The sequence below is a fragment of the Pieris brassicae genome, chromosome 5, assembly GCF_905147105.1.
Source record: "Pieris brassicae chromosome 5, ilPieBrab1.1, whole genome shotgun sequence".
Classification (NCBI taxonomy): Eukaryota; Metazoa; Arthropoda; class Insecta; order Lepidoptera; family Pieridae; genus Pieris; species Pieris brassicae.
The window spans coordinates 7,563,053-7,589,325 of NC_059669.1; the positions used below are offsets into that span (position 1 = coordinate 7,563,053).

General features: G+C 31.9%; 4 protein-coding genes, 1 long non-coding RNA gene and 1 other non-coding gene across 6 annotated transcripts; 5 read left to right on the top strand and 1 right to left on the bottom strand.

Annotated features, from left to right (window-relative positions):
* Positions 1-119: 119 nt before the first annotated feature.
* LOC123710014 (UDP-glycosyltransferase UGT5-like) lies at positions 120-10,712 on the top strand. Its single transcript, XM_045661665.1, has 5 exons — positions 120-2,037; positions 2,525-2,762; positions 5,620-6,218; positions 8,382-8,604; positions 9,678-10,712. The coding sequence occupies exons 1-5, from the start codon at positions 2,035-2,037 to the stop codon at positions 10,181-10,183; spliced, it is 1,569 nt and encodes a 522-aa protein (XP_045517621.1). The 5' UTR covers positions 120-2,034; the 3' UTR covers positions 10,184-10,712.
* Positions 3,288-5,221, top strand: LOC123710015. Its single transcript, XR_006753783.1, has 2 exons — positions 3,288-3,470; positions 3,578-5,221. It is a non-coding gene; the product is annotated as an uncharacterized LOC123710015 (long non-coding RNA).
* Positions 10,713-11,247: 535 nt separating the features above from the next.
* On the top strand, positions 11,248-14,940 carry LOC123710274 (UDP-glycosyltransferase UGT5-like). The gene is made up of 5 exons (XM_045662071.1): positions 11,248-11,388; positions 11,860-12,094; positions 12,696-13,294; positions 13,735-13,957; positions 14,436-14,940. Exons 1-5 carry the CDS (start codon positions 11,386-11,388, stop codon positions 14,933-14,935), a joined length of 1,560 nt encoding a protein of 519 aa, XP_045518027.1. The 5' UTR covers positions 11,248-11,385; the 3' UTR covers positions 14,936-14,940.
* Positions 14,941-15,128: 188 nt separating this feature from the next.
* LOC123710344 (UDP-glycosyltransferase UGT5-like) lies at positions 15,129-19,085 on the top strand. Its single transcript, XM_045662169.1, has 5 exons — positions 15,129-15,244; positions 15,483-15,720; positions 16,201-16,799; positions 17,005-17,227; positions 18,046-19,085. Exons 1-5 carry the CDS (start codon positions 15,242-15,244, stop codon positions 18,537-18,539), a joined length of 1,557 nt encoding a protein of 518 aa, XP_045518125.1. The 5' UTR covers positions 15,129-15,241; the 3' UTR covers positions 18,540-19,085.
* Positions 19,086-24,145: 5,060 nt separating this feature from the next.
* LOC123710336 (glutaryl-CoA dehydrogenase, mitochondrial) lies at positions 24,146-25,761 on the top strand. The gene has a single exon (XM_045662158.1). It carries the CDS (start codon positions 24,415-24,417, stop codon positions 25,684-25,686), a length of 1,272 nt encoding a protein of 423 aa, XP_045518114.1. The 5' UTR covers positions 24,146-24,414; the 3' UTR covers positions 25,687-25,761.
* A 110-nt stretch (positions 25,762-25,871) lies between these two features.
* Positions 25,872-25,944, bottom strand: Trnaa-agc. Its single transcript has one exon. It is a non-coding gene; the product is annotated as a tRNA-Ala (tRNA).
* Between the last annotated feature and the right edge of the window lie 329 nt (positions 25,945-26,273).

The window sequence follows — 26,273 nt, forward strand, 5'->3', positions numbered from 1 at the left end:
AGTGTAGTATTTGACAGCACAAACTCATTATTGAAGACTCAGCAGAGAACCCCGGATGATAACCGAATTGACATTTCTTTAAATGTAATTTTAAATGAAATTTTTTTTCTTTAAATGTTATTTATGTGTCTTTTGCTATGTTTTTGGAAGTTATGATTCATAGTCACTGGAACTGCAATAGTCTTTATCATATATTATCGGTTGGTAGGAATTTGTAAGAGGCATACAGCTAGTATGTGGACAAAACTCTAAATATGTGAGCCGCAGCATACTTTACAAGCTTGATCCATTGTGACCAGAATACTTGCTCATGTAAAGAAATTTCATAGTCCGTAATACTTATTCTGGTTTTTCCTTCGCCTTCTTCATATCCGTACACCTTTCATAACTTATACGGAGACTTTACTACGAACTTATCTGTATACTTATTAGCTATTTCCATATCCAGTCACTCCATCAAAAATCACCAGAATACCAGCATTGCTTATGCCACTTTTTGAAATTACCTCTGGCATTCCGATATGATTCCCTAACCTATTCCAGCCAGTGATTTTTAGATCTTCTATACCCTTGCTTGCTTGCACTTCCGTACCCCTATAGAAACGTTCGATAAGGCCAATACTATGACAAACAACATTTTATCAATAAGAACAATATGATTACGATGATAGGAAAATGATCCGACCACAAAATATCATATTTAACAAATACACAACACACAGTGACTTCGGCTGTTCGAGATAACACACCCAGCACTCACTTACTTGAGTGCTCACTTGTGCACACACTCACTTGTTTAATGCATGTAAATATGTCAAAGGCTAAGCCCAACATTTTTATATCAACAATTTGAAATCATTACAAATAATTGTCAATTCTTAAAAAAATAATTCAGTTAGATGAGCATTAAAATCCCCTAACGTATAAATAGGTACGTTGTTATAGTCATTACTAACTATACTTACGGTGCCCAAATAGTCCGTAACGGCCTACCTGCCTTAGTTAGTTTATATACCGGCATAGGAACACTCCTCACTATATGGTGTAATAACTAATAACACTTGCGGATAAGAAGAATTTATTACTGTAACACTAGGAAACACATTGGGATTCCATAGCAGCGCCATCCACGCAGTGACCCACGGTTCACCACCTAACATACCTTCGGCAGGGTAAATAGCAAACGTATCGGCACAACTAAATCCAGTTCATTAGGGAACATTTACCTCACCACCTCTTGTAGCGTTAAAGTCGGTATTCAGGTATGCCACTTACTACTCTCTTGTATTTTTTTTGGATTAGAGGACAAGGGTTCGTTTGCTGGCGTGAAGAAGTCAGTTTTTCTATTTTCATAATGTATAAATCCCTTTATATGTAAATCCTACAGTAAGTCAGTAAGATTCGGAGTCGATATTTAGCACGCAATTATATATATCTTATATTATACCTTTTTAACTGATATATTATGATGTGGATATAAGTACGCTGTTGATATGATAAAACACATACAATTCTCTGAAAGCAAATAATATTTTTTTCAGCTCCCGAACTTTACTATGATAGGAAATAAAATAAACACATAATAATCAATTATTTGATTATATTAATTAAGAATTCGACCTCGGTTTAAATAATAAATATTAAAATTTATTTCTGACATACTCGTGTACGTACGAATAAGTCGTATAGATCACTTCCGCAATACAAAAATAAACTAAACATTAATCAAGATTTAAAAAATACAACTAAATATAAAAGTTCATAAATCTCCTACAAATCAATTTTAAATTATTTTTAACAATACTTGGACGATAAGTACTTTGTTTTCACAAAGAATTCTCCATATTTTTATGTATTGCTTCATTATTTGAAGGCCAACTAGATACATTTTTTATATCGGCATTATTTTTTACTAGTGCGACTAGTTTGGGTCGAAGCAGCAGACAAAAATCTTGCAGACCTGAGGTAATGCCAATCATGTAAATCGTTCCGTTAGAGGTTTTGTTATAAATTATTACTGTGATAAGTGAAAACATGGTAAGATCAACAGGTTGTAAAATGTAGGCAAGCTTTTCTTTTTTTAGGCAATGAAATAATAAATAATAGTTTATACTATCATTAAAAAATAAATTTCTTATCAACAGCATACTTTAAAAATTATTCAGACTTTTAATGTTTTTGTTTAATATTTTTTAACAGTATTGTAACTTTTCTTTTTAACTAAAAAAATCTGATGAGTATACGTTTTAATAAATCAATATTAGCTTTTTACTATTTATTTTCATACTCATTTCTATATTATATCCTGAAAATAAATTCTGAGATTAAAAGTTGATTTTTTAATATCTTAAGGAATCTTTATTTAAATTCCAATACAACTACATATACATATTTTAAAATTGAATTATTTTTTTATTATATTTATTTACCTCATTACAGAATATTCCCTATTAACATAGGGTAATTTTTGTATAAATAGATAAAACAATATTCTGTAATATAAAATGAGTATATTGGATTTTAGAATTTCTACTGGTCTTTATTTTTGGTGGTTTTTGTTACACCGTTTGGCGAATCGGCTAATATACTATATGTGATACCGTTTACATCTAAATCACATTATATTATGCTGAGGCCCATTGGGCTGGAGTTGGCACGAAGAGGTCACAATGTAACTGTTATTACTGCTAATAAGGAGGAGAATCCTCCACCCAATTACCACGAAGTGATGGTTGACGATAAAAAAATATGGGAAGTTATCGGTGAGTTCTAGAAACATACTTAACTTTATTACTAAATAAACTTGGATAATTAAATAAATTTTTTTTTGGTTTAGTTTGTTAATCATCTAATTAGCTTTGTATCTGATAATATCTTTTATCCGGTAATATATGAACAAATAGATTATATGTAAAGCTTTTTGAAAGAAAAATAAAAAATGCCGACACTTGATTTAAAGAGAAACATCATCATTTTAATCAAGTCAAAATACAGAGTCAAAATTGTTTGAGATGGACGGCTTTTTTACGAATCATCTATCGAAATAACATTATCACACTAAGGTACAGCAACTTCATCAAGATGGGTTCTTGTTAATATTGTTAAGCACTTAAAAAGCACGGTAGCCCATTCAGATTATTACGATAAATTGTACATAATAGAACATTATTAGGCAAAGTTAGTCTGGCTAATGAAAGAAGATAATTGAATTATTTGAAAACTTTTGGATGGCAGCACAGAATGTAATTGTCAATTTCTCAAATCTCAATATGGCTGTTGTCAAACGTTCGTTTTGGTTTCTTTTGTTCTTATTTATTCATTTACGTGTTTAAATATGAGTAAAAGTATTAAAAGTGGAGTTCGAGAGATATTGTTCTGCATGATATCCAAATTCCAAGAAAAAGAAGAAGAATAAGAAACTGAATTCTACCAAAAACAAGATTATTTACGTGTGGTGTTGATTTTCTTAGGTTAGTATGATTTATTGTCTTGATACTTCATGCAATTAGTTAACGGGTAAAATAGCCTTTAAATTTTGTTAACTTTGTTTTATTTGATTATTTCGTTTCTCTCTCAGGAAATCAGGAGGATGTAGGAGTCGATGCAATAGTGAGAACTATTGGTAAGCTCGCTGATTTAGAGCAGAAAGATAGAATAAAATCCCAGAACCAGTACTTTAAAGAAATCGCTTCCAACACTGGTAAAATTTTCAATACTTTTCAAGTAAATTTGAAAAAAAATGTGTGTGGTAATAACTTTTCATTGTTTTTTCCAAGTGTAAGTGTAATATCAATACACAGAATAAAAAATGAAGGGGCAACAAATCAAGGTGTTTGGAGTACACCTGGAAGAAAATGACCTCATAAACCAACAGAGTCTCATATGGACAATTTTGATTTAGAAGCTATTCACAACAAAATTAATGAATTTTACATTGTTAGAAAACAAGTTCCAACAATGAGAACACTTTTGCTGGAATTAAGAGAAAGCATAGGATTTCCCGGATGTCAGGAAACTCTTCGCTAAATATTATTGCTATGAATTTAATATAAACAAAGATGAATGTTCTTTGTTAATTGACCACAATTACATATCTGGAGACATGACTATTTAAGATCTATATTGTTGAAATGTGCAGAAAAAAGCCAATAATTTATTTAGAAACTTATGTCCATAAAATCTACAAGCCTAAAAAATCTTGTCAAGGTCCCTCTACAAGTGGTGTTATTGAAAATATTTCATCTGGAAAAAGGTACATAATTGTAGAAGCAGGTTTGGAGAAAGGTCCTGTGGGGAACTTGGATAAAAAATGGCTGATTATCACCATGATACGAATTCTGCCAACATCAATAGGTGGTTAGAAGAAAAACTCCTACCCAATTTAAATGAGTCAAGTGTAATTGTTATGGACAGCAGCTGGCGCGTATTTCGCGACGCGTAGCCTGCCATTCGCGAACTAGTAGAATTAATTAAATGTATATTGTTTTTATTTTTAGAAAAAATGTGGTATAAAAAGTCCCTGAACAATATGGCAGGGGAGTAGTGTTATATAAATTAAATTAATAAATCTAATGTTATGGAAACATTCTTGGGTTAGGTACAGATATGAATGTATTAAGGTATGGAAAATTAAAATGCTTTCAAAACAGTGGTAATAAAAGTAGTATGTGGTTGTCAACCATGGAATAGGTATTGTGTAAAAAAAAAATCTTATCGACAACGCCAGTTACCATTCCGTTATAGTAAATAAAGCCCCTATGATACAGAATCACAAACATGAGATAAGAGAATGGCTTACTTTGAATAATATTCAATTTGAAGAGTACCATACGAAAGCAGAACTGCTATATCTAGTAAAACGGTATAAACCAGAGCAAATATTTGAAACCGATAAAATTTTAAAGCACAATGGTCATGAGGTATTGATACTACCTCCATACCATTGTGATCTAAATGCCATTGAACTGGTATGGAGTCTGGCAAAACACAGAGTAGCAAATAAAAATATTAAATTGACTACAGAGCAGTTAGATCAAGTGATACAGTGAACGTGAGAGTTAACAAAATAAATATAAAGAAAGGGACAGGACTACAGAGCAACATTTAGAAAGTTACATAATCAATGTGAGAGACGGTGATAACAGCAATGACTGTGATGAATCTATTGATTTTTTGGATTCTGATTTTGATTATTCCAAATAAAGTTGTGTTTTATAATAAATATAGTTTTAGTTTTCCATGCAATGCTAGTCATTTTAAGTATCAATAGTAAAATACTAAATACGTATATTGTTTAATTTCATAGAAATACAGTTACTATCAATGTAAAAAATAATAAATAAAAGAAAACAATTTTTATCTGGATTAAAACTATTAGAATTATTATAAAATTGTTTTGATTGGTTAAAAATTGTTTTCTTTCAATGTCTAAAAGCTATGATAACCAAAGAATAAAATAAAATGAAGTAAGTATCCACAAAATATATTAAACTTAGCGATACCATACCATATTTTTTGAATTTGCCGCGCTTTTTCGTTATCTACTTTCATTAGCCAGACTGTATCAATCATTATTGTAATGAATGTTGATGCAAAATTTAGAACATTAATAATTTCAAGGTGGCGAAAGATCTAATGTATTTACAATGGTCCAACTATCGGCGGAAAGGTTTCACGGAAATATATTGTGGAATGGAGGCGTAGCATTTACTGAAGTAACCCTCAACTCAACGAAAGTCAAAAGTTTTCTGAAACAAGATATAAAATTTGATTTAGTTATATGCGAACAATTCTTCCAAGAAGCTTTGTATGCCCTTGCGCATAAGTATAATGCACCACTCGTATTGGTGACTACTTTTGGGAACTGTATGAGACACAATATACTGGTTCGAAACCCTTTACAATTAGCTACTACTGTATCAGAATTTCTGGACATTGAAAAGCCCGGGAGTTTTTGGGGACGACTTAGAAACCTGTATTTCACCGCATACGAATTTCTATGGTGGAAGTTTTGGTATATGGAAAAGCAAGAAGATCTTGTAAAGACATATATATTTAATTTACCACAACCAGTCCCGTCATTGTTTGAAATCCAAAAAAACAGTTCCCTCATTCTATTAAACAGTCATTTCAGTTATGATGTTCCTATGGCATTATTGCCTAATGTGGTTGAAGTGGGAGGTTTGCATTTGACCAAAACTGAAAAAAGTCTTCCTAAAGTAATTATTTTTATTTGTCACGAATGATCGTAACGAATTGAAACCTAAAATAACGTTAACATAATGAAAACATAAACAGCACCTTAAAATGAATCATATGTCAGGAATCTTAATTTAATATTTTCCGAAACTTCAGACTAAGGTATTCTTTTCATATAATAATCCCACTTGGCGCAAACCGCAAGCTGCACGTCGTCTTTTCGTGAAACATCTTTCCATCGTTCATTCTTGCCGATATAATTTTTTGTAACTTGTATAATCAACCTTGGATCTTTAAGTTTTTTGAGGCGTAGCAAAAATAACCATTCCGCCCGTGTCTGCCAACATTTTAACCTTTTACTGTTATTCCATAAAGCACATGGAAAAAGAATGCTGCTATCACGCTGCTCTATTAAGCTTAGAAACAGCCTACCTGTTAATTATTAGTAGGACTCTTAGGATCTTAGGATAGGGATAGGGAACGAATCGGCTACTACGTTAGATGTGCGGAGTATCAGAAAATTGCGATAATGCTAAGAAGTCAATTTGTTTTCCAAGGTTGAATTCACCGCTCTCTGAATTTGTCGCCCGGGGCAAGGACTTTAACTTACACCCTGATCCGTGGCTGTGTATAATAAATCTCGTAAAATAGTTTCCTCGATCTCCATAATACTACTCTAATGTACGAAAAATATTCATATTACGATTAATTAGTTACATATATAAATATCCAATGAAATTTGAATTAAATTTATAAAAACAATTTTATAAACAAGTTTGGGTGTCAACTGGTTTTAAACTTTTTATATTTTTAAGGAATGGGTCCCGCTGTTGTCCTTTACGGCTCAGCTCGGGGCGTTTTGGCAAGCTTAGCTCTGCCTTGTATATGTCGCAGCCAACTAGCTTAATTAGCCGTTCAATTACCAGCCTAGCCTTTTAACTAAACGGCGCCATTTAACTAACGGCCTGAAAGTTATTCAGCCGTAGCGTTTGTTACAACATTTAATACACTGGATGACTAATGCTTGAGCCATTCGTACGATAGAGACATTATTTGGCATAAATAAAAAGATGAAATATGACATTAAAAATATTCCTTTTAAAATTTAATTGCTTAAGTCAAATTTACATTATTATTGTTACTACACTCTTCAATTGTACTCGTTGATTTTCATGAAACTTTGGAAAACACCATCAAGGTTGTGATAGAAAGCAGAATTAAATTTAAATTAACAGTCAACAGGCTAGGCAAGTACTTAAACGGTATCGATCCAAGTCATTTGCCTAGCTGTTTTATCAAATACCTGAATATCATTCAGGCCGCTGGTTAAACGGCGCCGTTTAGTTTAACGGCTAGGCTGTTAATTGAACGGGTAATTAAGGTAGATGGCTGCGACATATATATGAGCATATAACTAACATAAACTTAGGGGCAGTGGGGTTATTTAAAGTTTCTTAATCTAAATGACACTTCGTTATAAGTGTAGTTGACCTATTGGACATTATCGGAAACAAGAATGCTATATTACAATTTATGAGTGTGGTAAAAACGAATAGGCTCATTTTGGCTTCAAGTGTGCGATAACATCTGGTTTACGCTTCTAATTATGTACTAAAATAATACTAGAAATAGTACTAAAATAACTCGACCTTGGATATTATTTAAACTAGTCGTATCCGACATACGAAGACATGTTGATAATGAATTTATTTTATTATACGATTGGCACTAAAGACACAGTACAGGTGTACCCTCCCATCGAGGCAGGGACGGGTACATTTCTATGCCCAATTCAATAATATTTCCTAATATGCTTTCCAACTCGGAATCACATAAGATAAATTTCAATTTTGTGTTTCGGACAAATATTTTCGCTTCCTTAAAAATATATCTTGAATGTAATAACTATTCGAGTTTTCTAATAATAGAATATTTCATCATGTTTTTAACGCGCAGCACCGGCACGTCTCTAATAGTATGCTTAATTATTTAGTTTTTTTTATATTTCGTTAATAAATTTAGGTTTCTTGAGCTTGAAAAATAAAATAAAAATTGTTAATGGGTCTACTAATCACATACATAAATTTTGCTTATTTGGAAGACCCAATAATGGGTTAAATTTGTCTTTCTTGTACTTTGCAGTAATAACAAATTGCTTTACTGACCTATTGTGATGATTTCAGGACTTACAAAAGCTTTTGGACGAGTCCCATCATGGGGTTGTATACGTTAATTTCGGGTCTAATGTACAAAGTAATGAACTACCAGCAGAAAAACGAGATGCGTTCTTGAATGTCTTTAGAAAATTAAAACAAACTGTTCTATGGAAATGGGAAGATGATAGTTTGAAAGATGCACCCAGTAATTTGGCAGTAAGACCGTGGCTACCCCAAAAAGAGATCTTAGGTACGTACGATGTGACAATAATATAATAAAAAAATATAAAGACTGTAGAACCTATATATTGTTAGTTTAAGTCTATTAGATCGAAGATAGAAAGTAAGAAGTATCGAAGAAGATAGAAAAATGGCTGGTAAAAACCCAAATGTGGGGTTGGAATACCAATAAGATATAGTTCTGTTCCAGCTTTAAATACCATTCATCTTCGTTTTTCGACACTTCCAGCGCTTGCTCGCCTTTTTTGCTCTCCGTGGTTTAATCAATTAATTCATAACCTCCCTGTATTAACCGACTATAAAAACTATTTTTCAATCGAAGTGCTATTACCCAAACTTTGCAGCTTCGTAATATCAAGTCATATTAAATTTTGCTAAATTCTACATAGAGGAACAAATGTATGTTATTAGAAACAAAATAGTAATGCAAAATAATTAAAGGAACATACTTACATAATCATAATTACACTTAAATGCATGATCAACAAAATCTCGGAACATGTACTTAAGTTATTACGAAAGAACAATACTAATATATTATTTTCGTGTCACATCATTTTTAAATCGAATGACATGCAAGAACGCTTTAAATGACAAGGAATTCTATTGGAACTAATTGTTAATACTATACAGACTTTATTTATAAACTATTTAAAAGTTTACAAGGTTTAGGTTTAGCGTATTGGACAATACAAATAATATAGCATAAACGTTGCTGCTTCGATATAACAGTAATTGTTTTGGGCAAGATTAATAAGGACATAGAAAAGTATATATATTTATAATATCATTATGTGTCTTTTTACTTTATATTTTTAATGTATCATCTTTTTAGTTATATCTATCTATCTAGTTTTTTCTTGACTCACAGTGGTTGCCTGGAAGAGATCGCTCGAAAGCGATAAGGCCGCCAGTTGCCCTCCTTTTGATTTAATTATGTTCAATTTTATTTTATATTGTAGTGTAACGAAGTGTTAATAAATAAAAAAAATAAAAAAATAACATTTTTTATGCATTTCTTAGCGTAACGTTACTTATATATTATAATGTTAAAAGAACATGAACACCAAAATGTTTTTTTAGCGCATCCAAACATAAAATTGTTCATATCACATGGCGGTCTAATCGGAACACAGGAAGCTATCTACAACGGTATACCAATAATAGGCATACCCATATATGCGGACCAATTCAACAATTTACTTATAGCTGAAGAAAGAGGATTCGGAAAAATACTGAGATTCCAGGACATCAAGGAAAATAGACTCGAACAGCTAATTAAGGATGTTCTTCATAATAAAACCTACGCAGTCAATGCTAAATTAATATCTGAAAGGTTTAAAGACAGGCCGCTTAATGCTTTAGATACGGCCATGTATTGGCTAGAGTTTGTAATACGATACAAAGGTGCTGAATTTATAAAAAATCCAGCAAGACATATGACCTGGATGGGATATAATATGTTAGATGTCTACGCTTTTATATTAATGGTTTTAGTTGGTGCAGTTTCCATAATACTCTACGCTGTTTTGCATCTCACTCATATGTTACGGTTTAATAATGTTTCGAAACAAAAGAAGATGAATTAGTAATGACGACCTTAGCGAAGTCTGCGTTTAATGACACTGCTTTATCCTAGCTCCTATGAGTAACATTCTAAGCGCTAAGTACTAATTCCAAAGTCCAATACTGTTAAGACTATTGTCATTACTGTATAGGACTTTGGAATTGGATTTTGAAATACGTCATAGTTTATGCTAAGTTCCGACTTTGGGTCTTATTGTGCGTTAATACTTCGTATTTATTACATTAGGTTCAGCGGTTTATGTATAGCAGGTAAATCGTTGCGATTTTTAACTCACTCGAGATTTCATCACGCAAATATTAACGAACGAAAAAGGAAGCTTAAAACAAAATTAAAATCGCATTGTTATTTTGTTACTCATAAGCACTACTACCACTATACTGTTTGTCTTTGAGATTCGATCCGCACAAACAAAATGTCGATGGGCTGATAAAATGTACCTATACAGGACTTGGAGATTAATGATGCTATATTTTAATTTTTCGGTATAGAATAATTTAAATAATGATTCTTTAATAAAATATATTTGAGTTTATGACGTTATAATTCCTACCTTTATAATACGATATGTAGTAGATATACAGTGTTTTTTTTTTTTTAATTTTAATAATGTATAAAAAAAAATGATTTCTAATATTGTATCTTAATGCAATTAAAAAAAACAGTTATCCTCAAATATGATTAAGAAATTAAATGGAAATTGTAAGAGGACAGGTTTGCACTGGTAATGACAGTGGCGGTAAAATTTAAATAAAAAATTAGATAAATTTATATATCTATATATTATTAAAATTTACACGACCAACATTTCCGGAAACATCGTGCACAATAACATTAACTTTGACAATTAAAACACACAATAGGTAACTGTTGATCACGCCACCTAGGGGTTATTATTGGACCTGGTGGGACCATGTGGACTCCTGAACTCATATACAACATCAATGTAAAATACAACATGTAGTACACTAAATTGCCCCTAGATGGCATTATTACAGGATTATCAAACACGAGGCAGACATTACCAATCAAGATAAAATTGGTATCAATTTTAGTTGATAACCAACCATAAAGCTAGTCAGATTGATAATGTTGATGATCCAGTGTATAATTTGCTATTAGTTGCTTATTACTACTGCGATGTCTTAGACGTTACGTTTAAACATTATTTTGTAATGCTGCGAAATATATATAAGAGATAATAAAATGGTAAGTTCTTTTTAATATTTTTAAGCTCTGGGTATGGTTAATACAAATTAAAAATATGATCATAAAATAACATTTAATTACTGTAATGATCTCTGGGAGCCTACCATGAGCTCTTATTGCGAGCCTATTGACAACTTACAACTGAGATGAATCGTTTCATACCATGACGTCGATCATCCGTTTATGTTTACACATGACCTTAGCGATCATCGGATTTCAATCATTCAATTAGTTTCAAAATTCGTACCATGACATCGCGACTGAACCAAAATTTGCTTTTTCGCCTTTCGAATAAGAAAGGTTTTTTAAGAATGCTCATGGTATTCTTTCTAACCGTATTAGATGGTGGATTATTCAAAAGGAACCTTAAAATAATGGCGGGAGTTTTGGAAAGTGATATTCAAAATGGCATATATTTTTGTACAGATTTCGCTTCTGTTATAGTATACGCTAATCTATGCCTTTTTTTAGATGATGCCTAAAATATACCTACTATGTACACTCTTCGCATATTGTTATGGGGCTAACATTCTCTATGTCATCCCGTTTTCCGCAAAGTCGCATTATTTATCACTAAGGCCAATTGGATTGGAGCTAGCTAGGCGTGGTCATAATGTGACAGTCATCACTGCTCATCTAGAGACTGATCACCCACCAACATACCACCAAATTAAGGTTGATGCTTCTAAAGTATGGGACTTGTTAGGTAATTTGATTTACATGTTTCACGTTTTATTAAGTATGTATTGGTAGATTTGCCTGTACAGTGTTTAAAAAAAAGCGTTTAGAAGAAGTGAGAGTATTACCACTATATCCGGAGAGGTAAAACTAACCTGTGATCTTTTTATCAAATAAATGCCTACAATAAAACGCTTAAGTACAATCACGCCTCACAAACATGTACTTGTTCGCTCTAAAGAAGAACGTCAATGTTTGGAGTTGTATTAGTATACTTACCGTTTATTTGTAAATTGTATATCAAAGTTATAAGAAACACTGTCTCACGTAACTATTTCTAAATAATAGCTACGTGTTATACTAGAGTACCTATATCCTACTTTAAAAAATACAAATAAGTTAGTAAACAATTCGACACGTGTATTTTATTTCGTAATTTGAGTACAACAGGAGAATTCACAAAAATAAAGATCAATTTAATTAGAAAAACTATTTGAGAATTAAGTTTGTTAAAAGATGATGATGAACGTTGAAGATCAGAATTTTCCCTATAAATAAGTAAATTTATCTTAGAACGTATTAATGTATACATTTAGAAATGTACCATTAGAAAATTCTGAAATTTTCAGGGGAAAAAAGACCAAATGTGTTTTCAATGGTCGACCTTTCCGCAGAGGAGTTCCACCAACAATTTCTCTGGCCTGGTACACTATTAGTCATAGAGAGGGCGCTGAAATCACCTGCAGTGCAAGAACTATTAGCCAGCGACATGAAATTTGACTTAGTCATTAACGAACAATTCATGCAAGAGGCGTTTAATGTATTGGCTCATAAATATAATGCACCCTTAGCTCTAGTAACAACTTATGGAAACTGCATGAAACACAATTTCTTATCAAGAAACCCTCTTCAGTGGGAAACAGTCACCTTTGAATTATTAGATGTGGATGATCCCACTAGTTTCTTTGGAAGGCTTAGAAACATGTATTTCTCAGTATATGAATTTGTATGGTGGAGATTTTGGTTTTTGCAAAAACAGGAGGAGCTGGTGACGAAATATATACCCGGATTGACGAAACCTGTGCCTAGTTTATATAATATACAACGGAATACATCATTGATGTTACTTAACGGTCATTTTAGTGTGGATATCTCAGCAGCCTATTTGCCAAATATTATTGAAGTAGGCGGGATGCACCTTACGGAAAGTGATAAAAGCCTGCCACAGGTATAGTATAAATAGTATTTATATACTGTATGTTTGTTTCACACATATTTGTTAAGAAACATCTGCATTATGATAATTTGATTGAACATCTATTTTGTACCTACTGCGTAATATCTTTTAACTACTTTACAATACATAAAAGCAATACGGTATCAGTGAGTTCTTACGTACAATATAATTGGAACCCCTCACGTTGATCAGCAATGAAAGATTTTTATTAGCTTTCGTTTGGATCTATGGAACGTATTTAAAAATTAGTCAATTCTTTAGGAAGCGCGAACTTTTGAAAGACTGTTCCCTCATATATGCGTAATGTAAAAAAAAAGAGTTTCTGCTCTATGTTTTCCCAGAATTCGTATGTATAGTCGATGTCGATATCGACGTATTAAATTTTATCATAATAATTTTCAATCAACACTAAACATTATTTATTTCTACAGGACCTTCAAAAGTATTTAGATGATGCTGTACATGGCGTGGTCTACATAAACTTTGGCTCAAACGTTCAAAGTACAGATTTAACAGGACAAAAACGCCAGGCATTCATGAATGTATTTAAAAGATTAAAACAACGAATTATTTTCAAATGGGAGGAAGATACATTAGAGGGTAAACCTGATAATGTGATGATAAGAAAATGGCTGCCACAAAAAGAGATTCTTGGTATGTTCTAATACAGATATACGGTTCTAGTCGGACCTACACGTCATTAAATCTAAATTCTTTACTTCGTGTTAATTTAATAGTTTTGATAATAATGATAATTATAATTTAATAAATAAAGAATAATAAAAGTTTTTGATCATAAAGAGCACATATATTGAGAAATTATATATCGAATCTGCCTTTCGTTGCGATTGTCATATCATTTGTAACGATGACTTGTATAATATATATCTACTATTATATAATTTAATACATCAGTTTCAGTGATACAAGAAGTATACTAGATCTTATCTCTTATCTCATAAAATTCAAATCAAAAGCTTATTATCACCCGAGAATATAACCTATTGTGAATAACATTTTATAAGCTTGTACTACCTACTGGTATTGCGAATTTAAGTAGGTTCATAAATTGTATATTATAAATTAGCATCATTTACTTGATGGTTTCTTAACGCCTGTCATAATTTTTCAGCACATCCAAACATAAAAGTCTTCATCTCTCACGGTGGTCTTATAGGCACACAGGAGGCAATTTACAACGGCGTTCCTGTAATAGGAATACCCGTGTTCTCTGATCAGCTGAACAATATACTCATATTAGAAGAAATGGGATTTGGTAAACTATTGAAGTTTCACGATATAACTGAAGAAATGTTGTACGGCTTGCTTAAGGACGTCCTAGAGGATCACTCGTATATGGTGAAAGCAAAAGAAGTATCAAAGAGGTTTAAAGACAGGCCCATGAATGCTTTAGATACGGCGATGTTTTGGCTGGAGTATGTTATAAGACATAATGGTGCCCCATTTATGAAGAACCCCGCGCTTCAGCTTAACTGGTTCGAATATACTATGTTGGATGTTTATTCATTCGTAGTGGCTGTATTAATAGCTATAATATATGTAATTTATAAGATCATAAGTATCTTAATATTGTTAATGTGTAAAAAATCGAAGAAAATTAAACGTTCATAAATTAGGATTGTTTTTGTTATTAACAATTGACAATAAAAAGAAAATCAATATTTAACATTTTACGAAATTTATAATCTATTTATTTATTCTTTAAATAATACTAGTCACCAAATATACCTATATATTGTTTTTAAATACGAAATAAAAGTAATATTACTTAACTTTGTAAAATTTAATAATTGGTGACGAGGGTATCATATAATTGCAGATTTTTGCAACTACCTACAATATATAAAACGATGTTCGTTTCGAGCCGACGTGTCACTTGTACACACGTTTTAGTACATATTAACAGATATAGTGATAATGGTAAGTACATCCTTTATTTCTTTGTCCTTTTGCCTGATGGATGCATAAAAACATAGTCAATATTAATAATTTCAATAAGAACTAAATAAAAAAAATATTTGAAAGACTGCTAGATAGATTTACAAATAAAAATAAATATGATAATAAGTATAGGTTTGTACCTCTATAAAAACAGTAATATTATGATTACTACTAGTTAGTATATACAATTTTTTTTTTATAATTTGTGTTATTTTAGGGCGCTTTCAAGTTCTGGTCTCTGCTGTCACTACTCGTATATTTCTGTGATGCGGCTAATATTTTGTTCGTCATCCCCTTTACAACACGATCTCATTATATTAATTTAAAGCCGATTGGTTTGGAGCTAGCTCGACGTGGACATAATGTTACAGTGATCACGCCCTACAGAGAAAATAAATATCCACCAAACTATCACCAAGTCATGGTCAAAGATACGAAAATATGGGATGCACTTGGTAAGATACTATTTAAATATTAATAAACACCAGGAACTAAAATAGTTTCTATGGAAAGCCATGGTTGCGAGTTCCTTACAGAAAGTTTTAACATTCAAATGGCCAATACATGCATTGAAACTGGTGCGATTTTAAAAATCCTATAATTGTTTATTACAGTGTTAACATCTTTATTCCATTGGTCGTTAATTAAATATTCTAAATTGTATTTGTTTGTAAACATTTATGTTAAAACAACTTATTGATATTCCTAAAATTACTCGCCTAGTTCATTCATTCTTCATGATAAATATAAAGAGACTGAACATGAGAGAACCATATTTTATTGATGATTAAAAGTTTATCTACTTATCAAAAACGACAACCTATTTTTTTATCTGTGTAAGCTATGCCATAATTACTTGTCATGATTAAGATCTAAAGTTAAAAAACTACGTTATGTAATGTTAAAGTTAAATAATTTTATTTCCATTTACCCAGGCAAGGAAAGACCAAATGTCTTTACGATGGTGGACCTGACTGCTGAGGAGTTCCACAATGAAATTTTATGGCCCGGTGGATTAGCACTAACCGAGGAAGCGCTTCAATCATCTGAAGTACAGGCTCTACTTAGAAGCAACACCACATTCGACCTGGTGGTTAATGAGCAGTTCTTTCAAGAAGCTTTCTATGCGCTTGCAAACGTATATAACGCTCCTTTAGCACTAGTTACAACCCATGGAAATTGTATGAAACACAACTTTCTTACTAGAAATTCCTTACAATGGGCGACAGTCACCCATGAGTTACTGGACTTGTATCATTCAACTAGCTTCCTTGGCCGACTACGAAACATGTATTTCTCAATTTACGAATTATTTTGGTGGAAATTCTGGTACTTAGAGAAGCAGGAGGAGTTGATGAGAAAGTATATACCAGGATTGCCCCAAAAGATGCCCAGTTTGTATGATGTACAGAAGAATGCGTCTTTGATGCTGTTGAATAATCATTTTAGTGTTGATACTCCTACTGCATATTTGCCTAATGTTGTTGAAATTGGTGGAATACATGTAACTAACAGTACAGACGCACTTCCAGAGGTAATAAATTAAAACTACGTGACCAGAAATTTTATATTGTTCTTGTACTAATATACTCGTATATAACTACTAGCGAATACGACAAAAGTAGCTAGTAGCTTTACACATTTATTTTGTTTTTCTTTTTTATCGATTTTACGGGCAATTAGTTTCTTTATTCCATTCCCAATTCACATAAGAATAACCATTTTCCGTTCATTTCCAGGATCTACAAAAATGCTTAGACGGCGCGGTAAATGGGGTGGTGTACGTAAATTTCGGTTCAAACGTGCGGAGCTCCGAATTGAGCCAAGAAAAGAAACAGGCGTTTATCAACGTGTTCAGGCGACTCAAACAAACCATTATTTGGAAGTGGGAAGACGATAAATTGGATGATAAACCTAAAAACGTGATAATACGAAAATGGTTGCCGCAAGTGGAGATACTCGGTGAGTGTAAGCGAATTTTTTATTGATTTCTGAAAACAGGTAAAGGAGCATCAATTATTCATTTGTATTTTCATATCATACAAACAATATAATATTACGATTAAATTTATAATATAATGTTTATAATGAGGTTACCAAACTTTAGTCTCTACCGTTCCAGTATACAGAATTATTAAACCAAGCCAAGAAAATGTAGCTACGTTTTTATTCAATTTGTATACTAGATGTTTATAATATTAATATGTTATTTAAGCGCTTTACGTGAAGCGGTTCATATCTAATTATATTTTTTGCGAATAAAGCACATTTTTGTATTTAAACAAATTGAGAACTTTCTTCTATATGCTTAGATAGTTACTGTAATACAGTTAAGTAATAGTGTATTATGTAATATATACGATCTCTTAGAGCTTATAAATAACCCGAGTAAGAGAAATATCTATAAGGTTTTTATTAAATATTTCAAATCAAAGATCAAATCAAATTACAATATAATTTATTCATGTAAGTAACTCGATATACTCAATGGACGTCCTTAAAAAAATATATTTAAATTTACAATAACTTCCAGTCCTCAAGGGCGTAGAACGGACTAGAACAACTAGCAATAAACTCCTCGTCACTATTTTAAATCGCCAAGGGTTTCTTTTTTTACAAAAGTTAGACTTTCTTTGCTCTTTCTTTAAGTTGGAAAAATATGCAGATTGATTTTTATTGAACTTAAATATACGAATGTATATTTTATTTTACATACCAGTTAAAAAGTTGAGAATGAAAGTTATATTATACCAAAACTATTTATGTTGTTTTTATTCCAGCCCATCCTAACGTCAAGGTCTTTGTATCCCACGGAGGTTTAATCGGGACACAGGAGGCTCTATACCACGGAGTTCCATTAATCAGCGTACCAATTTATGGCGATCAACTAAACAATGTTCTGACACTTGAACAGCTAGGTGTGGGGAAACTACTAAATTACCACGAAATCAACGAAGAAAAACTTTATCAATTATTAGATGAAATTCTTAATAATAATTCCTATATGGCCAAAGCTAAAGAAGTATCAAAAAGGTTCGTCGACAGGCCATTAAATGCGTTAGACACAGCTGTATTTTGGTTGGAATATGTTATAAGAAACAAAGGCGCCACCTATATGAAAAATCCAGCTAAAGATTTAAGCTGGTTTGCATATACTATGATCGATGTATACCTATTTATTGCATTTATAATATTAATTTTAATGAATTTATCAATAATGCTTTGTAAATTTCTATTTTTTAATAGAAAGGTTAACAAAATGAAGATAGATTAAATATTTTTCACATAATGTATTCACAGAATATTAATATTTCATGTTAATTGAATAGCGTAATTTAAGCAGTGTTTAATAAGCTTGTAATATCCAGAAACAACTGAAATGTAATAATTACAGCAAGATAGTTCATTAAAAACTAAGAAAACCGCTTCACATTGATTATTTTGTATAGTAATTCCGAGAGTGTATATAATAGATTTAGTAAGCGGTGTTTCTGTTTTTTTGTTGTAAAAACGGAACCAAATCTACACTTACTATTCTAAATTTGATTTTTGGTTAACACTTACAGTTATCTTGGAAACTGCTAGTATAACGCTTCGTACAAATTTCCGTATGCGAAACCGCAGGGTACAGCGGTAGTAGTATCTAATTAAAATAAGACTATGATACTGTTAGCTTAAATTTAGAATTTCAGTTTACCTATTGCACGTAGTACGTTTTATGTATGCCAACACCAATAAAATCGGAACCTCTCAGATAAAACTCATGTTTACGAAATACATTTCAAATACATCATAATGAGAATTTATTTTCGAATGAAAACTGATTTTCATTTCCCATTGATATTGGGTTTACTTCTAGCTGAATACAGTAATTGCCACGTTTTAATTGATATTACTCATTAGGGATTCGAAGCTGACAAAATATAGCAATTGCCTTTGATTAGTATAAGGCTGATGTAGTATGCTTTGAAATATATTGTGTGGCCTGTCCCGGCTTCACAATGATGGATATTTATGTTTTTAATAATTTGGAAATGAATAGCCTAACTTAGGTTTAATATAGCATCGTTATCGTTATTTATATATATAACGATGCAACCTGCCTGTTTTATAACAGGAGGCAAACGGGCAGAAGGCTCACCTGCTGTTAAGTGATAATAAACATGTACCCGCTCAATGACAGGCACCCGCAAGTGCGTTGCCGATCTTTGAAATTGTTGAATGTCGGTGCTGTAGTTATTGCAAATATACTTATTAATATTACTCAATATACCCACCCAATTACCCATTTAATTTGTTTAATATTCAACACTAGCTATGTGTTTTGTAAAATATCGATTATAGAAAATTCATATCAAGAATTAAATGTATAATCTATCTTAAAAAACAATCTAATCTTCACGTCCTTATAATATTCATATACACTTACACTTTTTTGGTACATAGTTATCTTCTGTAAATAATTTTTATTTATTCATTAATTTGCATTCCATTTTTATTAGTTTTCATCCAGTTAAACTGAATTTATATCTGATCTATAGTAATAGTGCATCTGATAGAGGCCGGTAAATATTAAAACATCGTTTCATCATGGAAATTGGTTGGATGAATATCGTTGAGGGATGCAATCTGAATAATGAATACCGAGTGATCGGTCTATTTACTTATTCTTTGCTTTTTTATTAGTCATTACTTGACAGCTAAAATTGTGTACAGTAAAATATTCGTTTCGTTTCGTTAGTATTTGCAGACTTTAATAAAATAAATCGTTTATTTGCAAAGAAAGTGGTGCATTCATACAGATTTATTATAAAAAAACCGCACAGCCAGCCTTCTAAAAATAGACATGGAAATGTCATTGTAATTATCATATCATAATAATAAAAAAATAGTTAAGTTATTTATAATTGTTGTCAAAACTTATTGTCTAAATACTAATACGCTAAATTATCACGATGATAAATAACAAATAAATGTAATTAAACCATATTAGCAATATGAACCAATGACTTACCAATGATAGTGTTTTGTCTTTAACAAAAAATATTTGTAAACGCTCAGTTTAAAATAAAATATTTTTATTTATATTCGAATATTATGCAGTATTTAAAAAACTACTAGTGTTTTGTGAAAAAAATGGGTCTGTTTTTCAAAAAAAATTAATTTCTTTAGTTTTGATATCGAAATTTACCGTTTCGTAATGTTCGTTAAAATCTTATTTTATAAATATGTCAAAATGCGCAGAAGCGCTCATATGTGATCACAGCGACAGTCGGTTTTATTCCCTTACCATTATTTAATATTATTACACACGATTCAGCGGTATGTGCAAAGCGTCTTTATTTCATTAAAAAGGTTAACGAATCATTGTCAGTTAATTATCAAGGTCGGAGGATATAAAGCCTGGTTTAGTATACTAACACTGATTTAATAACTTCCTTACATAATGAAGACGCAAAGGATGACTTCGACCTGCCTATAAAAATGTTATACAGCCTAGATAGGATGGATCAGTAAATAATTGTATTATCACTGGATTTTATCTGAAATAGGCTTCGAAACCCATAGAAATACATGATATTAGTTTATTTTTCATAATGACTTTTCCAATACCCGTCTAGAGGATTAAAAATAAATCGAATTTGGCAATAACATCGAACTATTCGTAAATAATTTGCAAGTCGCATTCCGGATTTAGATTCCCAGTGAATCCTTCAGCAAACATAAATGGAATTGTCGTGTAGTTTCAGAGCCAGAAATAGGGGATAATATAAGTACCTGCGAAGTACCTTGTATTTCGACTGGATTGTCTGTTACAATGCCGGAAATACGCCTGGCCGCAATCGTTGCGCATTGCGACATTGACGCATTTATTGTATTATATTTAATATTTATAAGACATAGCTTTTTTTAACTTCAAAACAAAATTAATATTAGTATATAATTACTACTACTACAATTACTACTCTTTTTGTAGATTTTTAGCTTATTACCTAAATTGTTAATATTACCTAACAAGTGGAAATTACATTTTATAATTCGATAAATAATGATGTATTAACACAATGGCACTATATTTTATATTGTAACGTGTAGTCTGAAATAATTAGTACCATACCATTTGACAATCGCTTTGGAGTACAAATCAGAAGTTTATATGAACATAACATCGGCGAGCAAAATGGTCGATCACACAGTTTGGCACTGGACATTTAATTAACCTATTATTACAAAAGGATGACTTAGTATATTATACTTCTTGTGTACACGTTTTAAGCTAAAGCTGGTTGCAACCCTATACAAATGTAAAATTCTATTGTTGTTTGAAATATTAATCAGTTATTGAACTGACGAATCTAGTGGGATATTTACCTCTTGTGAATACAAATTGATGTGGTTCAAAACACTGATGTAGAAGCATTGGAATATAAATCTATTATTACTATTCAATGTGCGTAGCTAATAATAATAATCACATCGCGTCAAAAAATAAAATAAACATCCTATGGATATAAAAATACACTTCGTAAGTTTATTTGTTAATTTAAAAGGACAATGAAATTATACAATGTGTGATCTGATTAAAATTTACATATTTTTAAGCTAGAAAAACAGTGCTGGCTTTGTCAACGTTTTTGTCAGCAGTAATGGAAGCTCAGAATAAAATGTATGCTAATCTGACATTTGCATATGAGAAAAATCACTGGGCCATTAAAGAGTGTCCTGCCGGGACGCAAAAGGGTAAAGAGTATACAGAGCATCCACGTACAACAAGGAAGACGGAAATGATAAAAAGTCTAAGGTATCATTACTCTATGGCTTTTGTTATGTAAATGCACATGAATTATTTATGTATATATATTCAGACGGAGCTTTATAACATAATTAGCTTTTTTTTCTTATGCAATATTAAGGACATCAAACGAACCTCACGATAGTGCTAATATTTCTTGATCCCACACACAAACAATTAACATAAAATATAAATAATGTAATGAAAACTAGTCAATAGGTACTATATTTACTTTTAAGAGTACATATACCATACACAGAATAAGCAAGATTTTTTAATAGTTAATTTTTTCAATCAGTTTATTATGAACGTAGTAATGTCACAGGCATCAATTCGTATATGTCCAATATATATTATTATATGTACATGAAGACGCTGCGTCAGTAATTTTTTTATTTAAATTTCTTTCTAAGTTTAATAAAGCTTAATTATACGGTTGCATTCCGAATACGCTGAGCAGGAAGAATGGTTTAAATGAAATTTTTGTTTAACTCGACAAAGAAAGGAATGAAACATTGTGGAGGACCTTTTCGCATTCATAACGCAGTGGTTTTTGCTCTAGGTCGTAAATAAGAGGACATACTGTGCACTCACAGGCTCCTCTCGTAGTTGCAATTTTTCCAAGCTTTTTTCTTCCTGTACGTTTTTTACATGAATTTTTCAGTGACATGTAATTTGCCTGTTTTATTTGCTTGTACAATTACGAATACACATCTGCTAGTTGTCTCATATTTCTTTTGAAGTTTTTATATTTTGGGTTAGAGTCATTTGGCTTACCAAAGTTTCTTATGTTAGTAAAATACTTAACCACCTAATAAAAAACATAAAACAAAAAAAAGGTTTTACTACATACGTGACAATAAAATGGAAAGGACCACCCGGGAAAGGAATGATGACGAGCTGATGACTTAATAGACATAGCAGGAAAAGACTGGTAAACAATTAGCAAAAGTTTTTGATTTTAAAAGCTCGAACGTTTTGGTCAAAGCTCACCGATGTCTAGATTGAGCATTCAGAAAAACGATGTCTGGATATTCATAGTTGCTCCCCTCACACTTCAAAATCGATTTTCGTTTAGTTTTTGTCATTTTAATTGTTTTGTTTAATATTTGTATTATCTCCTCGTGTATCTCATGTTTGTGTCTAAGTGCTAGTGGTTCTTTTACCAATAAAATAGGAAGCTTTCACTCAAGAGGGGTCCATGTCCACAAGTGACTAAAATTTCACTACTAACATTTAGCTATAAGTACTAACATCATTTGAAATGTAACTTAAGAATATGGAAATAAAAATTCTCTTTTTTACATTAGAGTACTAGAAGATTTTGCCTTTATTTAAGTCTTAACATACAAAAAAACAATAGGCAATATTAGTCAATGTAAAATAAACAACGCATGGAAACATATTCACTAATAAAAAAGAAATATTAACAAGAAAATTAAAGTCATGTTATGTTTATTTGTGAAATAATTTCTCGATATAGTTCAAAGGAATATGTTTAAAATTCACTGTATACTAAAGCTAGTTTAAAAACGTTATAATCAAGTACAAGTAATATTTAGTTACTTACTCCAGTTAAGTTTTCCTCGCGAAGTCGGAAAGTATGTAATAACTGCAGTACTTGAGTTGTTTAACTATATTCCTACCCAAAGGAATAACTAAGAATGGGACTTTATTATGTTTATATTGAGTTAAAAAGTATTTTGTGGTTACCAGCTAGATTTAAATTAGACATTTTACTAAACAATTCAGCAAGCAATTCAAACTTTGGGTAGTTTAATTATGAATGATATTTTTATTGATTACAAAATTTGAAGGAAACCTGAATTAAATTTAGATGAATAAAAATATTTCATAAGCAAATAAATATTTCATATCACCACCGATATTATTTCTTATCAACAAATTCGTATTTTAAATAAATACACAGCTGTTATCTAGAATAAAAGCATTCTTGTTACCTGGGAAATTATGTATTATACAATATGTTCGACCTCTCCCTCCCACTGAGTTATTTAGAACGCCGCTTACTCGTTGTTTACGTCATTTATGATAACTGAAGATAGTCGCGAGCTGCGAATCAAAACAGTACGCTCACTACTGTCACAAGGCCAGCTAGAGGTTATTAACTCCGTGCCAGTACAGCTCATAATTATATTATAAATTTACTTATAAAACAAGACTGACTTGTATAACAATATATATAATCAGGTTTTAATTTATTCGTGAAGTGTTAGAATATTAACTACCAAGTGAATGTACCAGTAATAAGTACTTCGGCGGCAACTTGTAAACAACTGATAACAACAAGGTATTATACAGCTTTTGATCAAGTGTAAGAGAAACTTGCTTTATAATGGCTGTAACTTTTAATAAATTTACGAAATTGTGGACGTATGTCTACAACAATAATATAAGGGCGCTATCGACAACATACTCTAACAAAGCTAAAGTAAGTTTCAATTGGGAGGATCCTTTGAACTTGGAAACTCAATTGCTTGACGATGAAAAGGCAGTTCGTGATTCTGTTAAAAGTTATTGTCATGAAAAACTAATGCCCAGAATTATTGAGGCAAATAGAAAGGAAATTTTTGATAGAGAGATCTATAAAGAAATGGGGGAGCTAGGTATCCTTGGGTGTACCATTAATGGCTATGAATGCGCAGGAGTCTCGAATGTTACATATGGCTTAATTACTAAGGAATTAGATGGTGTTGACTCATCATATAGGTCAGCAATGAGTGTACAAAGCAGCTTAGCCATGGGTGCTATTTACATGTATGGCTCAGAAGAACAAAAGCAAAAATATCTACCAAGAATGGCAAAAGGAGAGTTGGTCGGTTGCTTTGGGTTAACAGAACCGAATTTTGGGAGTGACGCTGGTGGTATGGTCACTAAGGCAAAGTACGACTCAAAAACAAAAACTTATATCTTATCTGGATCAAAAACTTGGATAACTAACTCGCCGATCGCAGATATACTCATAATATGGGCTAAAAATGAAGAGGAAAAGGTAAGAGGTTTTGTAGTTGAGAGAGCCCAAGTAAAAAAAGGTTTAGATACACCAAAAATCAACGGTAAATTCTCGTTGCGAGCCTCAGCTACGGGCATGATATTGCTCGACGAAGTGGCTATCCCGGAGGAGAATTTATTGCCAAACGTCGTAGGAATTAGAGGGCCTTTTGGATGTCTCAATAATGCTCGGTATGGGATCGCTTGGGGCGTACTCGGTGCCGCCGAAACGTGTTTGCGGATCGCTAGGCAGTACACATTAGACAGGAAACAATTTGGAAGACCGCTCGCTTCGAATCAGCTGATACAGAAAAAAATGGCTGATATGTTGACTGAGATAAGCCTCGGTTTGCAGGCGTGTTTACACGTGGGACGTTTGAAAGATAAGAATTTGGCAGCTCATGAGATGGTGTCGCTATTGAAGCGTAATAATTGTGGCAAGGCGTTAGAAATTGCGAGAGTGGCAAGAGACATGCTCGGAGGAAATGGTGTGTCGGATGAATATCATATTATTCGACATGTCATGAACCTCGAGGCAGTCAACACTTACGAAGGAACACATGATATTCACGCATTAATTTTGGGTAGGGCTATTACTGGGCTAGCTTCTTTTTAAATACAGAAACATTTTATAATAATAAGGTTATATTTTAATGTCGCTTTTTGCATTTTCTTTTGATATAAATGTTGTTATGTTGTTTTTATTATACAAGTTAATTAAATGCTGTTTTTGATTTAATTGGTTTTTCAATATAATCCTTGACCTAATTGCTAAACAGTAAAAAAAAAATAGAAATTACTTGGAGGCGCCGGGTATCGATCCCGGTACCTCTCGCATGCTAAGCGAGCGCTCTACCATCTGAGCTACGCCCCCGATACCATTTTGGGTTAAATTAACGATTTAAATCTACTATAAGGTGTTCTTAATTAATATGATATTATTTATCCAAATGTATACGTAACAAGTACTTGATTTTAAACAAAAATGCCTCTGATATAATATGATTTCAATGAATACCTGACGAGATATCATACTTCTTTTATAACAAAGAAAAATATCGTTATCATAATGCACCACTCAGGTATGGAAGTTTTGTGATTTTTTTAATGTTGAGTGATACTCAAAGACACTCACAATGCCAGAGGGCTCGCAAGAGCGTTGCCGGCCTTTTAAGAATTGGTCGATGTGATCTATCTGGTGGT

Coding starts and splice junctions, on each gene's coding strand:
- LOC123710274 (XM_045662071.1), top strand. Junction 13,295..13,734: donor GTGATAAAAGCCTGCCACAG/GTATAGTATAAA, acceptor TTATTTCTACAG/GACCTTCAAAAGTATTTAGA. Junction 13,958..14,435: donor GCCACAAAAAGAGATTCTTG/GTATGTTCTAAT, acceptor ATAATTTTTCAG/CACATCCAAACATAAAAGTC.
- LOC123710344 (XM_045662169.1), top strand. Junction 15,721..16,200: donor GAAAATATGGGATGCACTTG/GTAAGATACTAT, acceptor CCATTTACCCAG/GCAAGGAAAGACCAAATGTC. Junction 16,800..17,004: donor GTACAGACGCACTTCCAGAG/GTAATAAATTAA, acceptor GTTCATTTCCAG/GATCTACAAAAATGCTTAGA.
- LOC123710014 (XM_045661665.1), top strand. Junction 2,763..5,619: donor AAAAATATGGGAAGTTATCG/GTGAGTTCTAGA, acceptor AATAATTTCAAG/GTGGCGAAAGATCTAATGTA. Junction 6,219..8,381: donor CTGAAAAAAGTCTTCCTAAA/GTAATTATTTTT, acceptor TGATGATTTCAG/GACTTACAAAAGCTTTTGGA.
- LOC123710336 (XM_045662158.1), top strand. CDS start 24,415: ATGGCTGTAACTTTTAATAAATTTACGAAATTGTGGACGTATGTCTAC.